Here is a 14,347-nt window from a genome sequence, read left to right on the forward strand (position 1 = left end):
ATGATTCCATACTGTAATGTAGAATGGAAGTAAACATAATATACATGTATGAGAACAGATTTTGTGACTGATTTTTTGAGTATCCTTAAAATGTAACACACAGTTGAGAGCTTTTTTGAGATATAATTTGTGTGAGTCTCCCACTTAAGATTTCCTTCAAGCCATATGCCAAGAAACTTGACAGAGTCCACACACATAAGCTCTTGGTTATTTAGAATCACATCAGGCATTTCTTGTTTTTGGGATGAGAGTCTGAAGTTGATGTACATTGTTTTCTGTATGTTTATAATCAGTTTGTTCTCATTGAACCATTTGCTGAGTGATGACATAAGCGGTTTAATTTTTAGGTTGTGGTCCTCTGTATCAGTACCCGTTATTAGTATACGTGTGTCATCAGCAAATAGTGTGGTATGATCCACTGATGAATAATTTCATTGAATATATCCATCAAACATTGTGGAAAACTCTCATATGTTGTGAATGTTACCCAGAAATGGAACACACAAAATGGAATGGAATGTGTACATGAGGACAGATCACTGATTATGAAATATGGGAGGCACTAAGTGAGTGGACACATATATAGAATGGATGAAACATTGCTTAGCTTTTGAATAGTGCCATTTAGAGCTAGCATCCTCTATGCCCCTACCTCAATCCCTCCCAACTCACCCCCCTCCCCCCTCTTTGCTATCCCTCACTCCTTGTCTGTGATCCTTGAGAAGATAGACAAGATAGAAACAGGTCTGTAGTTTTCTATCTTCAATGGTAAGAAAAACTTCCTCATGTTAAGGGTCTATTAATTTCAGTAGAAAAAGGTCTGGATATGTTATCAGTGCAGACTTCAGGATATTCACATTTGGCACACCATATTCCGTAGATTTCGAATTTTGTAATGCCTCTATTATGCTTTTTATTTCATTGCTGTCAGTTAAGATGATGTACATGCTGTATGCATAAGAAGTACCCTTACAGTTATATTAATGGTTATTGAAATTATTGATTGATTTACCACCAGAAGAAAAATATTCATTAAAGATATCTGTAATATGTTGGTGGCATTCTATCATTGTACCACTGTGGTTTGTTATGAGGTCATAAATGAAATTATCCTTTCTTACTCAGATGCTGTTTATGACATTCCAAACAATAGCAGCAGGTGTCTTTCTCGGATTCTTCGGCTGATGTAAATTTGATAATTTTTCTTACTTTTGCCACCAGCAATGGGCAATGAAGCTTTGACAATGCTAGCCATTTGTGCTGGTGTAACATCAGAAAAATCATCAAACAAATGTCATCCAAAGAACCAGAGACAGAAGCCAAAAGGCAATTTGTCAACAAGTGGCTACGAAAGCCTCAATAATTTTATACTAGCAGTGTCATTGCTTCCATCATTTAATATGTGAGCGGTGTATTTACTTCTTGAGTGTACTAGCAAGTCCTTATAAATTTATAATGTTTACTGAATACTTCTTTCAGCTGAACATTCTCTCAGTTTATAATGTTTACTGAATACTTCTTTCAGCTGAACAATCTCTCAGTCATGTAACATTTTGCATTGGAGCAGTTTTATGTTTTTCCTTGCTTGGACAACTTCATTGTTTATATAGGCACTTCCATGAACATTTTGATTGTTTTTCACTGTTATGTTTCTCACCAGTCATGTGACGTCAATATAGTGCAAGATGTCATTAGCAAAATTTTCACAAGTGTAACAATTTATTTCAATCCATGTTGCATTTCTTAACATATGATAGGGTTTTTGATATTATCATCATATATTTTCTGTACTTTTCAATCTGAGCTTATCATAGCACAAAAAATGTTCACAAAGCTTTTCAGCGAGTCATTTGATAGTAATGATGTCCAAACTATGTCAGAGCAGTATACTACTACCATGATTACCCATGATGGTACTGATTCTTGTAGTTTTCATGGTAGATACAATATCACAGCATTGTTTTTGTGTACATCTAAGACACAATTACTTTATCTTCCTATAATATGACTGAGAACATACCAGTCACAGTCAAGGTGAGTCAGAGACACACACTATCAAAAGTAGCCAAATTTTGGATGAGGAAGTAGTGACATCCTGCATGTACAGTTAAGAAATGGTGGAACTTGATGGCATTCATCTTTTATTTTAGCTTCATGATTATGTACTGCTCAGCCTATTTTGGTTTTAATCTCAATGCCTGACTTGCAGCTTGCCTTGAGAATGATGTGAGCTTTCATTCCTGAACTATTACTTCCGAAGAGTATTCTTGAGTTTTACAAACAATTTCTTTTTTGTGTGTAATTTGTCATTAGTATATCATGTATTGAATTGGTATTATACATTTTCTTTTTGTGGCAAGACAACTTTCAAATTTATTTTAAAATAAAATTGTGATTTATAACTGTGCCATTTCTCAGCATCCAGAAACAAATTTATCACCAATGTCATGTTTTATTATAGTAATGTAAGCAATTGAATTTTAATACTCCTCTAATATTTATGAGCAACTGGAGTGCAACAGATAAAAAAGTTGTTAATCTTCTTCAGCTTTTGGAAATCCAACAATTTCTCATTTATGTGAATATGTAAAACATAGTACAAAACAGTCTCATGAGATGATAATCATTTCAGCTAAACTGTATTTATGTAGAAGAATTATCTTAACCTCAAAGCACAACAGTAATTTAGACACAGAAATAACATGAAATAAAACAAATTAGTTTCATTTCATAGATACTGCAATCTGAAATGTCTGTTGCAGATGATTGCTGGTTCTTAGCTCCTGCTGCATTCCTCACTCAGAAGCCTGACTTGTTCAGTTTTGTTGTGCCCTCTAATCAGGACATCGAATCAGGTATTTTGCATTTCAGGTGAGATCCTGATGGCATGTGCATGTTTCCCAATTTTTCTCTTCCTACAAAAATTATTATTAATTTTTTTGGTAGTCAAGATTGTCCTCCTATGGAAAATTTCAGAAAACAGAAGCTTTTGTAAACAGTAACAGTCTGATCTCTCATTTCATACTCAGGTTTTTAATCAGATTAATGATATCTGAATTTTGCTGCAACATATTCGACTACTGTCCATACGTTGTTTCTGTAACTAATTTAAGATTGTTTTATTTGCTTATTTAGTGCTGCACTGCACTTCTAACTTTGATTTTGTTTATTTCAGCATTTTCATTCCTTATATCATTCCAGAAACATCTTCACAATGTTCTGCTTCTCTTTCTTCTTCTATAAGCTCACTGTTTCATCTATTTATGTACATGTGGTGTCTGTTCTTTCGGACATGTCTGAAAGAACAGACGCCACATGTATATAAATATATATGCCTTGACAACCATTAAGATAATTTCTATGCGGACACACTCACGTGCAGAATCTGCTTGAGGCTGTGAGCGATGAATATGGAAGAAAAGGGGAGCTATATAGGTAGTGCGTGACAAGTTGGAAATTTGAGGTGGACAGGAAGGGTGTTTGGATAGCCGAAGCAGTTAAGACAACTGCTCATATAAAACAGGAAATCCAGGTTCAGGTCCTTGTTTGGCACAAATTTTTACTTGTCTCTATTGAATTCATTTCAATTGCAGCCATCGTCAAAATTTCTATTTCATTTCATCATATTTTGTCTATCTTCTTTTGTCTTTGTTACTTTTACCCATCTTTTATTGAATTTTTTGCTGTTTTTTAACATGTTGTTTAGTTAATTCTTTAAACTTCTCTTATTTTCCCGCATAGAAGTACCATTTTCTTCTATTTTGACCATTACCTTTTTCGTGAATATCTGAGCTACGGCTTTTTCTACATTTGAAAAACTGATATTGAGGTCCACTCACCTTTGGCTCTTGATCTCCTTATGTATTTTTCAATTCCATTTTCTTCAGCACTAACCAACTTTAATCACCAAGAGGGTTTCTAGCTACACACTAAATCACTACCGTACTGTTTATTGTGTCAAAGAACTGCAACAAGGCCAGATCAAAACTCTGAGGAAATACTTGCTTTTTATTTAAGAGTTTAGTATCCAAAATAGCAATGAATCTCAGAATTGGCTAAAAAATGTTTGGTGCAAACAACAAGAAATGGAAGATCTGGCATTGGAATAATAATATGAATTAGGTTAAATTGCTGCTCAGCACATATAGGAGGCACTGAACAGCAGACAGGCAGGTTTTATGTATGCAGACATTTCAATAAAAGATTCGATTTGTCTTCGAAGCAGCTGGGAGTAGACACTTGTGGTACAAAGTGGTTCTTGCATATAAATATTCAAAACCAGGAGAGATGATAAGAAAAAAAGCATATGAATTGCTTCTTTTGGGGTTCAAACAGGGACACAAGTATATCAAAATATGACCTAGTCCATGAAATATTAATTGCTGATCTTCAAAAGTGTCTACCTAGTCTGCTTTCCACCAAAAGATTACATTTTATAAATGAAAACTGTGGTTTATTATGACATTTCAGCTTCCAGCATGATGTGGGATGATGGAGCAATGAAATAACTTCAGATAAACTGAAATGGGTTATCTGTGCTATTCCAGATTCAAACATGGACATATCTGTGAGACGTAATAATTGATGTATTTAGAATTACCGAAGTCTTTGGCAGTAATAATATGCTTCTTCTGGAATCTACACAGATATCCTCAAATCAAACTATTAATGTAGAAGTTCTCACCCACATGACACAGGCACTGGAAGAACACAGAGTATATACACTACATACAATTGTTTGCCAAGGTAATCCCACTCCTGATGTCCAGGTGGAGCTTCAAGGAATCCTCAGAACCTTAGGCCCCCTGCAAAACCTTTCACCCGACTCCATCAACCTCCTGACCCCACAGACACCACGCACCCATACCTTCTACCTTCTTCCTAAAATTCACAAACCCAATCATCCCGGCCACCCCATTGTAGCTGGTTACCAAGCCCCCACAGAACGTATCTCTGCCTACGTAGATCAATACCTTCAACCCATTACATGCAGTCTCCCATCCTTCATCAAAGACACGAACCACTTTCTCAAACATCTGGAATCCTTACCCAATCTGTTACCCCCAGAAACCATCCTTGTAACCATTGATGCCACTTCCTTATACACAAATATTCCGCATGTCCAGGGCCTCGCTGCGATGGAGCACTTCCTTTCATGCCGATCACCTGCCACCCTACCTAAAACCTCTTTCCTCATTACCTTAGCTAGCTTCATCCTGACCCACAACTTCTTCACTTTCGAAGGCCAGACATACCAACAATTAAAGGGAACAGCCATGGGTACCAGGATGGCCCCCTCGTACGCCAACCTATTTATGGGTCACTTAGAGGAAGCCTTCTTGGTCACCCAGGCCTGCCAAACCAAAGTTTGGTACAGATTTATTGATGACATCTTCATGATCTGGACTCACAGTGAAGAAGAACTCCAGAATTTCCTCTCCAACCTCAACTACTTTGGTTCCATCAGATTCGCCTGGTCCTACTCCAAATCCCATGCCACTTTCCTTGACGTTGACTTCCATCTGTCCAATGGCCAGCTTCAAACGTCTGTCCACATCAAACCCACCAACAAGCAACAGTACCTCCATTATGACAGCTGCCACCCATTCCACATCAAACAGTCCCTTCCCTACAGCCTATTTCTTCATGGCAAATGAATCTGCTCCAGTCTGGAATCCCTGAACCATCACACCAACAACCTGAAAACAGCTTTCGCATCCCGCAACTACCCTCCCGACCTGGTACAGAAGCAAATAACCAGAGCCACTTCCTCATCCCCTCAAACCCAGAACCTCCCACAGAAGAACCCCAAAAGTGCCCCACTTGTGACAGGATACTTTCTGGGACCGGATCAGACTCTGAATGTGGCTCTCCAGCAGGGATACGACTTCCTCAAATCCTGCCCTGAAATGAGATCCATCCTTCATGAAATCCTCCCCACTCCACCAAGAGTGTCTTTCTGCCGTCCACCTAACCTTCGTAACCTCTTAGTTCATCCCTATGAAATCCCCAAACCACCTTCCCTACCTTCTGGCCCCTACCCTTGTAACCACCCCCAGTGTAAAACCTGTCCCATGCACCCTCCCACCACCACCTACTCCAGTCCTGTAACCCGGAAGGTGTACACGATCAAAGGCAGAGCCATGTGTGAAAGCACCCACATGATTTACCAACTGAACTGCCTACACTGTGAAGCTTTCTATGTGGGAATGACCAGAAACAAACTGTCCATTCACATGAATGGACACAGGCAGACAGTGTTTGTTGGTAATGAGGATCACCCTGTGGCTAAACATGCCTTGGTGCACGGCCAGCACATCTTGGCACAGTGTTACACCATCTGGGTTATCTGGATACTTCCCACTAACACCAACCTGTCAGAACTCTGGGGATGGGAACTTGCCCTTCAGTATATCCTCTCTTCTTGTTACCCGCCAGGCCTCAACCTCTGCTAATTTCAAGTTGCCGCCGTTCATACCTCACCTGTCATTCAACAACATCTTTGCCTCTGTACTTCTGCCTCAACTGACATCTCTGCCCAAACTCTTTGCCTTTACAAATGTCTGCTTGTCTCTGTGTATGTGCGGATGGATATGTGTGTGTGTGCGAGTGTATACCTCTCCTTTTTTCCCCCTAAGGTAAGTCTTTCCGCTCCCGGGATTGGAATGACTCCTTACCCTCTCCCTTAAAAACCACATCCTTTCGTCTTTCCCTCTCCTTCCCTCTTTCCTGATGAAGCAACCGTTGGTCGTGAAAGCTTGTATTTGTGTGTATGTTTGTGTTTGTTTGTGTGTCTATCAACCTGCCAGCATTTTCGTTTGGTAAGTCACATCATCTTTGTTTTATATATATATATATACACACACACATACACCATTTAAATTCCAAAACCTCTTGTCATCTGAGTGCCATGCCTTCAACAAAAACTGGTATGTGCCAGTAATACCCAACATTACTTGGAAGAGTGTAATTCAGTTTATTTCCAATAACATTTTTGCTGCCCATTATTCGCTATTGTTGCCAACAGCCTTGCTCAAGTGGTAACACCAGTTCCCGTCAGATCACCGAAGTTAAGCGCTGTTGGGCTGGGCTAGCACCTGGATGGGTGACCATCAGGTCTGCTGAGTGCTGTCAGCAAGTGGGTTGCACTCAGCCCTTGTGAGGCAAACTGAGGAGCTATTTGATTGAAAAGTAGTGGCTCTGGTCTTGGAAACTGACGTACGGCCAGAAGAGCTGTGTGCTGACCACATACCCCTCCATTTCCACATCCAGTGATGCCTATGGGCTGAGGATAACACAGCGGCCTGTCGATATCGTTAGGCCTTCATGGCCTGTTTGGGAGGAGTTAGTTAGTTTTTTTTATTTGCTGTTGTTGGAGAAAGTACTACAATCATAAACAAACTGTATCACATAAAGTGTAAATAATAAAATTCAATACTGTGCATGAACAATAACCAGTAGTTTTTATGTCATCATGAAATAATTGTATTAAGCCTTCAGCATAACATGAAAACTAACAAAGGAATTTTTTATTTGATTATTTCCACAAAAATCACTATTGTTGTATAGTGTACTTTCCTTCTGGAGAACATAAATGACATTAAGTAACAGTTTGTACTTGGAAGCATATAGTGTGGTGTATCTGTTTGGGGATCTGGTATGGGCAATAGTGCCTGTCTGTGATGTCTCTCATGATAATGGAAAAGTGGCTGAATGTCACTTTAGACAGCCCATTGATGGATGGTTATACTGTTCAGACAAACACCTTTTTGTGTACAAAGGGAAACAGCTCTTCAAGTGGAGAAGTTTCCTACAGTTCACCTAAACATTGTCACTCCTACACTCCTCCTTGCCTCGATATTAAGTTGTTTCTGCCCATTCTCTTCATTCCTTCCCTGCACCCCCCCCCCATCCCCCCGCCCCACCCTTCTTACACAGACACCTCTTCTCTCTATCCCTTTTCTGTTTATAAGTTGTGTACCCTCCAGATTGTTTACTTAACTGTCTCCCTCTTTCTGATCCATTCCTGCTGCCTCCGTATTTCCAAGCCTGTACTTGAACATACAGTCTGCCCTCCCATTTCTATTCTATTTGCTTGATTTGCTTCCCCTCCCTATCCCTCACCAACCCTTGTGCCCACTATTTCCGTATTCATCCCACTCCCTTGGACCAAGAAAACCACTTGGTTTATTTGGGACATTTCTTCCACTGTAACACAGTTGTTGTTGTTGTTGTAGTCTTCAGTCCTGAGACTGGTTTGATGCAACTCTCCATGCTACTCTGTCCTGTGCAAGCTTCTTCATCTCCCAGTACTTACTGCAACCTACATCCTTCTGAATCTGCTTAGTGTATTCATCTCTTGGTCTCCCTCTATGATTTTTACCCTCCACGCTGCCCTCCAATACTAAATTTGTGATCCCTTGATGCCTCAGAACATGTCCTACCAACTGGTCCCTTCTTCTTGTTAAGTTGTGCCATAAACTCCTCTTCTCCCCAATTCTATTCAATACCTCCTCATTAGTTATGTGATCTACCCATCTAATCTTCAGCATTCTTCTGTAGCACCACATTTTGAAAGCTTCTATTCTCTTCTTGTCTAAACTATTTATCGTCCATGTTTCACTTCCATACATGGCTACACTCCATACAAATACTTTCAGAAACGACTTCCTGACACTTAAATCTATACTCGATGTTAACAAATTTCTCTTCTTCAGAAACGCTTTCCTTGCCATTGCCAGTCTACATTTTATATCCTCTCTACTTCGACCATCATCAGTTATTTTGCTCCCCAAATAGCAAAACTCCTTTACTACTTTAAGTGTCTCATTTCCTAATTTAATTCCCTCAGCATCACCTGACTTAATTTGACTACATTCTGTTGTGACTCGCCGATCATTCAAAGTGCTGCCGCGCAATTACGTGCGTCCTCTACGTGCGGCGCTGCCTGCCAGCCATGCAGCAGCTGCGCCACCTAAGCAGCCAGCCGAGCAGCGGCCGCTAGACTGGGACTCAGTGCTCATTTGAATGCTAACGTGTACACATGTCTTACTTGTCAACTTACTCTGTGACTTATATGTGTTGTTGTGTCGTTCCGAAATATATGTGTTAAACCTGAAGTTCTAACACATTCCATTATCCTCATTTTGCTTTTGTTGAAGTTCATCTTATATCCTCCTTTCAAGACACTGTCCATTCCGTTCAGCTGCTCTTCCAGGTCCTTTGCTGTCTCTGACAGAATTACAATGTCATCAGCAAACCTCAAAGTTTTTATTTCTTCTCCATGAATTTTAATACCTACTCTGAATTTTTCTTTTGTTTCCTTTACTGCTTGCTCAATATACAGATTGAATAACATCGGGGAGAGGCTACAACCCTGTCTCACTCCCTTCCCAACCACTGGATCCCTTTCATGCCTCTCGACTCTTATAACTGCCATCTGGTTTCTGTACAAATTGTAAATAGCCTTTCGCTCCCTGTATTTTACCCCTGCTACCTTTAGAATTTGAAAGACAGTATTCCAGCCAACATTGTCAAAAGCTTTCTCTAAGCCAACAAATGCTAGAAATGTAGGTTTTGCCTTTCCTTAATCTTTCTTCTAAGGTAAGTCGTAAGGTCAGTATTGCCTCATGTGTTCCAACATTTCTACAGAATCCAAACTGATCTTCCCTGAGGTCAGATTCTACCAGTTTTTCCATTTGTCTGTAAAGAATTCGCGTTAGTATCTTGCAGCTGCAACTTATTAAACTGATAGGTCGGTAATTTTCACATCTGTCAACACCTCCTTTCTTTGGGATCGGAATTATTATATTCTTCTTGAAGTCTGAGGGTATTTTGCCTGTCTCATACAGCTTGCTCACCAAATGGTAGAGTTTTGTCATGACTGGCTCTCCCAAGGTCATCAGTAGTTATAATGGAACCCGGGACCTTGTTTCGACTCACGTCTTTCAGTGCTGTGTCGAACTCTTCACACAGTATCTTATCCCCCATTTCATCTTCATCTACATCCTCTTCCATTTCCATAATATTGTCCTCAAGTACATCGTCCTTGCATAGACCCTCAATATACTCCTTCCACCCTTCTGCTTTCCCTTCTTTGCTTAGAACTGGGTTTCCATCTGAGCTCTGATATTCATACAAGTGGTTCTCTTTTCTCCAAAGGTCTCTTTAATTTTCCTGTAGGCAGTATCTATCTTACCCCTAGTGTGATAAGCCTCTACATCCTTACATTTGTCCTCTAGCCATCCCTGTTAGCCATTTTGCACTTCCTGTCGATCTCATTTTTGAGATGTTTGTATACCTTTTTGCCTGCTTCATTTACTGCCTTTTTATATTTTCTCCTTTCCTCAATTAAATTCAATATTTCTTCTGTTACCCAAGGATTTCTACTAGCCCTCATCTTTTTACCTACTTGATCCTCTGCTGCCTTCACTACTTCGTCCCTCAAAGCTACCCATTCTTCTTCTACTGTATTTCTTTCCCCCATTTCTGTCAATTGTTCTCTTATGCTCTCCCTGAAACTACGTACAACCTCTGGTTTAGTTAGTTTATCCAGGTCCCATCTCCTTCTATTCCCACCTTTTTGCAGTTTCTTCAGTTTTAATCTACAGTTCATAATCAATAGATTGTGGTCAGAGTCCACATCTGCCCCTGGAAATGTCCTACAATTTAAAACCTGGTTCCTAAATCTCTGTCTTACCATTATATAATCTATCTGATACCTTCTAGTATCTCCAGGATTCTTCCATGTATACAGTCTTCTTTTATGATTCTTGAACCAAGTGTTAGTTATGGTTAAGTTATGCTCTGTGCAAAATTCTACCAGACGGCTTCCTCTTTCATTTCTTCCCCCCAATCCATATTCACCTACTATGTTTCCTTCTCTCCCTTTTCCTACTCTCGAATTCCAGTCACCCATGACTATTAAATTTTCGTCTCACTTCACTACCTGAATAATTTCTTTTATCTCATCATACATTTCATCAATTTCTTCATCATCTGCAGAGCTAGTTGGCATATAAACTTGTACTACTAAAGTAGGCGTGGGCTTCATGTCTATCTTGGCCACAGTAATGCGTTTACTATGCTGTTTGTAGTAGCTTACCCGCACTCCTATTTTTTTATTCATTATTAAACCTACTCCTGCATTACCCCTATTTGATTTTGTATTTATAACCCTGTATTGACCTGACCAAAAGTCTTGTTCCTCCTGCCACCAAACTTCACTAATTCCCACTATATCTAACTTTAACCTATACATTTCCCTTTTTAAATTTTCTATCCTACTTGCCTGATTAAGGGATCTGACATTCCATGCTCCGATCCGTAGAATGCCAGTTTTCTTTCTCCTGATAACACAGTAGTGCTTTCATATTTTGTTGACAGGTTTTGGCAGGAATATGAAGGTTTATGGGTTGATGTAGTAATAGATGATCGTCTTCCAGCACAACAAGATGAAATCACTGGAAATTGGAATCTCATCTATGCCAGATCAGGACAAGATCAACAGTATTGGTGCCCTCTGCTTGAAAAAGCATTTGCAAAGTAAGATTCAACTACTTTTGTGACTTCCTGCTGTGTATGACATAGACAAAAACATTTATAGAAAAATGTTCTCTCTATTACTTTCTACATATGGACATACCAATTTATTCTCTAATAATAAAGTTAAAGTTTCACAATAACGGAATTCCTGGATGAGAATGACAAACAAAAATGAGGAAAATTTTTTGTTTAGTGTATTACATTATTACATAAAATAAATATAGTCTTAATTTTGTTTGCAATGCTAGAATGAAGAAAGTTAATCTGGTAACCAGATTTGATAAGTTATCTCATCTTGCTTCATAACTATAAAATGCTCTGTATGTTGCAATATGTGGGATGACAGCACACACCAGTAAGTTGTTGTGAACATATCCCATCTCTTAACTAAACACAAGAAAATTGTAACACCAAGAGATTTTGTACCTCACAAATTACTTTTGTTATAAATAATGGAAGGAGTAACTGTAACAATTCACCATGCAGTTGAGCAATTTGTTATTGGCAGGCAAGTAAACAAATCTGGAAACATTGCTAGCTTTCAGTTGAGCTGTTCTTCAGAGTCCCCTTCCCCCCCCCCCCCCCCCCCCCCCCCCACACACACACTTATATGAAAAGGATCGATTGTTATGTGTCACGTGGAGGGAAGTGCTGAGAGGCAGACAGGCACATTGATAACAGACAGCTAGCTAATAATATCTAGCTATCTGTCACTAACACCTTTCCAATGTGATAAGTAGCAATCAATCCTTTCATATTGTATTATATTATATGAATTTTTACCGGAACTCCTTCCATTATCTACATCTTACTTAGAACTTTCCATTACAGTTTTTATAAAAAGAGTCATGCTGAAATTTTCTGTTTTCTTAAAACCTTACTTCTCACAGAAATCCCCTACAAGTTGTGCTGGTGCTGATGGTTTAAATTAAGGGAGTTCCACAGCATAGTTATCAGGTCAGCACTCACAAAATGTTCATGTGGGACACACTGGTTAAAATTTAATAACATGAAAATGAATAATTCAGCTATCAAAAAGCTTCCATTCTCCACTGAAAGGCAATGTACTCTCATTAAATTCTTTCTCTCTGTTTTGCACAATCCTTAAACTTTCAGACTTGGTTTTTTATCAGTAACATCTTTCTAAATACTGTTTTAACCACAGGAAATCGCTAATAACAGTCACATCTATGTAACAGAGTCAAAAGTAAACCTGCATTCCCAGTGCAGATCAACATAGCACACTGTCTCTCCAATCATGAACTGTATAATCTGACTCACCCACATTGCTCAATCTATTAATAGGCCTCAAAGAGCCAACCAGGATTGTATGCAACAATCTCCACATGATCAGTTTGGCCTCTAGATAGTCAATTATAAACAACAGTTAAAAAAATTATGCTGTGCAAAGAAGGTGGCAAAGGAACAACCAGAACGGAACTTGGATCAGAGGTGAAACTTCCTGGCTGATTAAAACTGTGTGCCGGACTGAGAGTCAAACTCAGGATCTGTGCTTTTTATGGGCACATGCTCTACTGACTGAATTACCCAAGTATGCCCTCATGACCTGACCGCACAGCTTTACTTCTGCTAGAACCTCATCTCCTACCTTTCAAACTTCACAGCAGTTCTCCTGCAAAGCTTGCTGGACTAGTGCTCGTGGAAGACAAGATATTGCACAGACATGGCTTAGTCACAGCCTAGAGGATGTTTCCAGAATGAATTTTTCACTCTGCAGTGGAGTGTGCACTGATACAAAACTATTTTGGATTGATTAGTCAGTTTCTCTTCTTGAACTGGCACTATGTACAGATGTCAGATGCCTCTCATTGCTATCAACAGTAATTTCAGTAAGGTGCACTACCAGGAGAGCATCCTTCAACATGTTGTCCACTTCTACAGTCAACATTTTGACAATGGGTATGTTTTCTAAGATGATAATTGAAGTATATACAGGACTGGACCCCTGCCTATTCAGCCACAACACTCACAGATGTGCTTCACGGGCCAGCTATGGCCCCTGCTTTACCTCTACATCTACATCTACATTTATACTCCGCAAGCCACCCAACGGTGTGTGGCGGAGGGCACATTACGTGCCACTGTCATACCTCCCTTTTCTGTTCCAGTTGCGTATGGTTTGCGGGAAGAACAACTGTCTGAAAGCCTCGGTGCGCGCTCGAATCTCTCTAATTTTACCTTCGTGATCTCCTCGGGAGGTATAAGTAGGGGGAAGCAATATATTCAATACCTCATCCAGAAACGCACCCTCTCGAAACCTGGACAGCAAGCTACACCGCGATGCACAGTGCCTCTCTTGCAGAGTCTGCCACTTGAGTTTGCTAAACATCTCCGTAATGCTATCACGGTTACCAAATAACCCTGTGACGAAACGCGCCGCTCTTCTTTGTATCTTCTCTATCTCCTGTGTCAACCCGATCTGGTACGGATCCCACACTGATGAGCAATACTCAAGTATAGGTCGAACAAGTGTTGTTTGTAAACAGAAGATTCACTGGGCTGTTTACTGCCAAACCTCCTGCAGCCGTCACAGCATCTGGGGGAACAAGCTATGTCCAGTATGTGGTGCACAGATTGTGGTAAATAGCACTGCAGTGACAGGCGCCTATTTATGTTCGTGCGGTCACTTGACCTTGTGACACTGCACCATATTCCTCCACTGTTGGGTACTTAGGTCATCGCTCATCCCTTCGACAATGAGTTACACTGAAGTTTACCTTGGCACCTGTTGTAAGTTGATGGTTCACGTGGTTGCCACTAGGGGTGCCTGGTGCAGGTACCT

General features: G+C 39.9%; 1 protein-coding gene across 2 annotated transcripts in view; it reads left to right on the forward strand.

Moving 5' to 3' along the window:
- LOC126162902 (calpain-11-like) overlaps nt 1-14,347 on the forward strand; it is a 178,937-nt gene that overhangs the window by 137,623 nt on the left and 26,967 nt on the right. The window contains exons 4-5 of one of the 2 annotated variants that reach the window (XM_049919710.1): nt 2,763-2,855; nt 11,445-11,544. In XM_049919710.1, the coding sequence (XP_049775667.1) occupies nt 2,763-2,855; nt 11,445-11,544 (193 nt within the window). Of the gene's footprint in view, nt 1-2,762; nt 2,872-11,385; nt 11,545-14,347 lie in introns of both variants that reach the window. The other variant, XM_049919709.1, reaches the window with a different exon arrangement.

The sequence above is a fragment of the Schistocerca cancellata genome, chromosome 2, assembly GCF_023864275.1.
Source record: "Schistocerca cancellata isolate TAMUIC-IGC-003103 chromosome 2, iqSchCanc2.1, whole genome shotgun sequence".
Classification (NCBI taxonomy): Eukaryota; Metazoa; Arthropoda; class Insecta; order Orthoptera; family Acrididae; genus Schistocerca; species Schistocerca cancellata.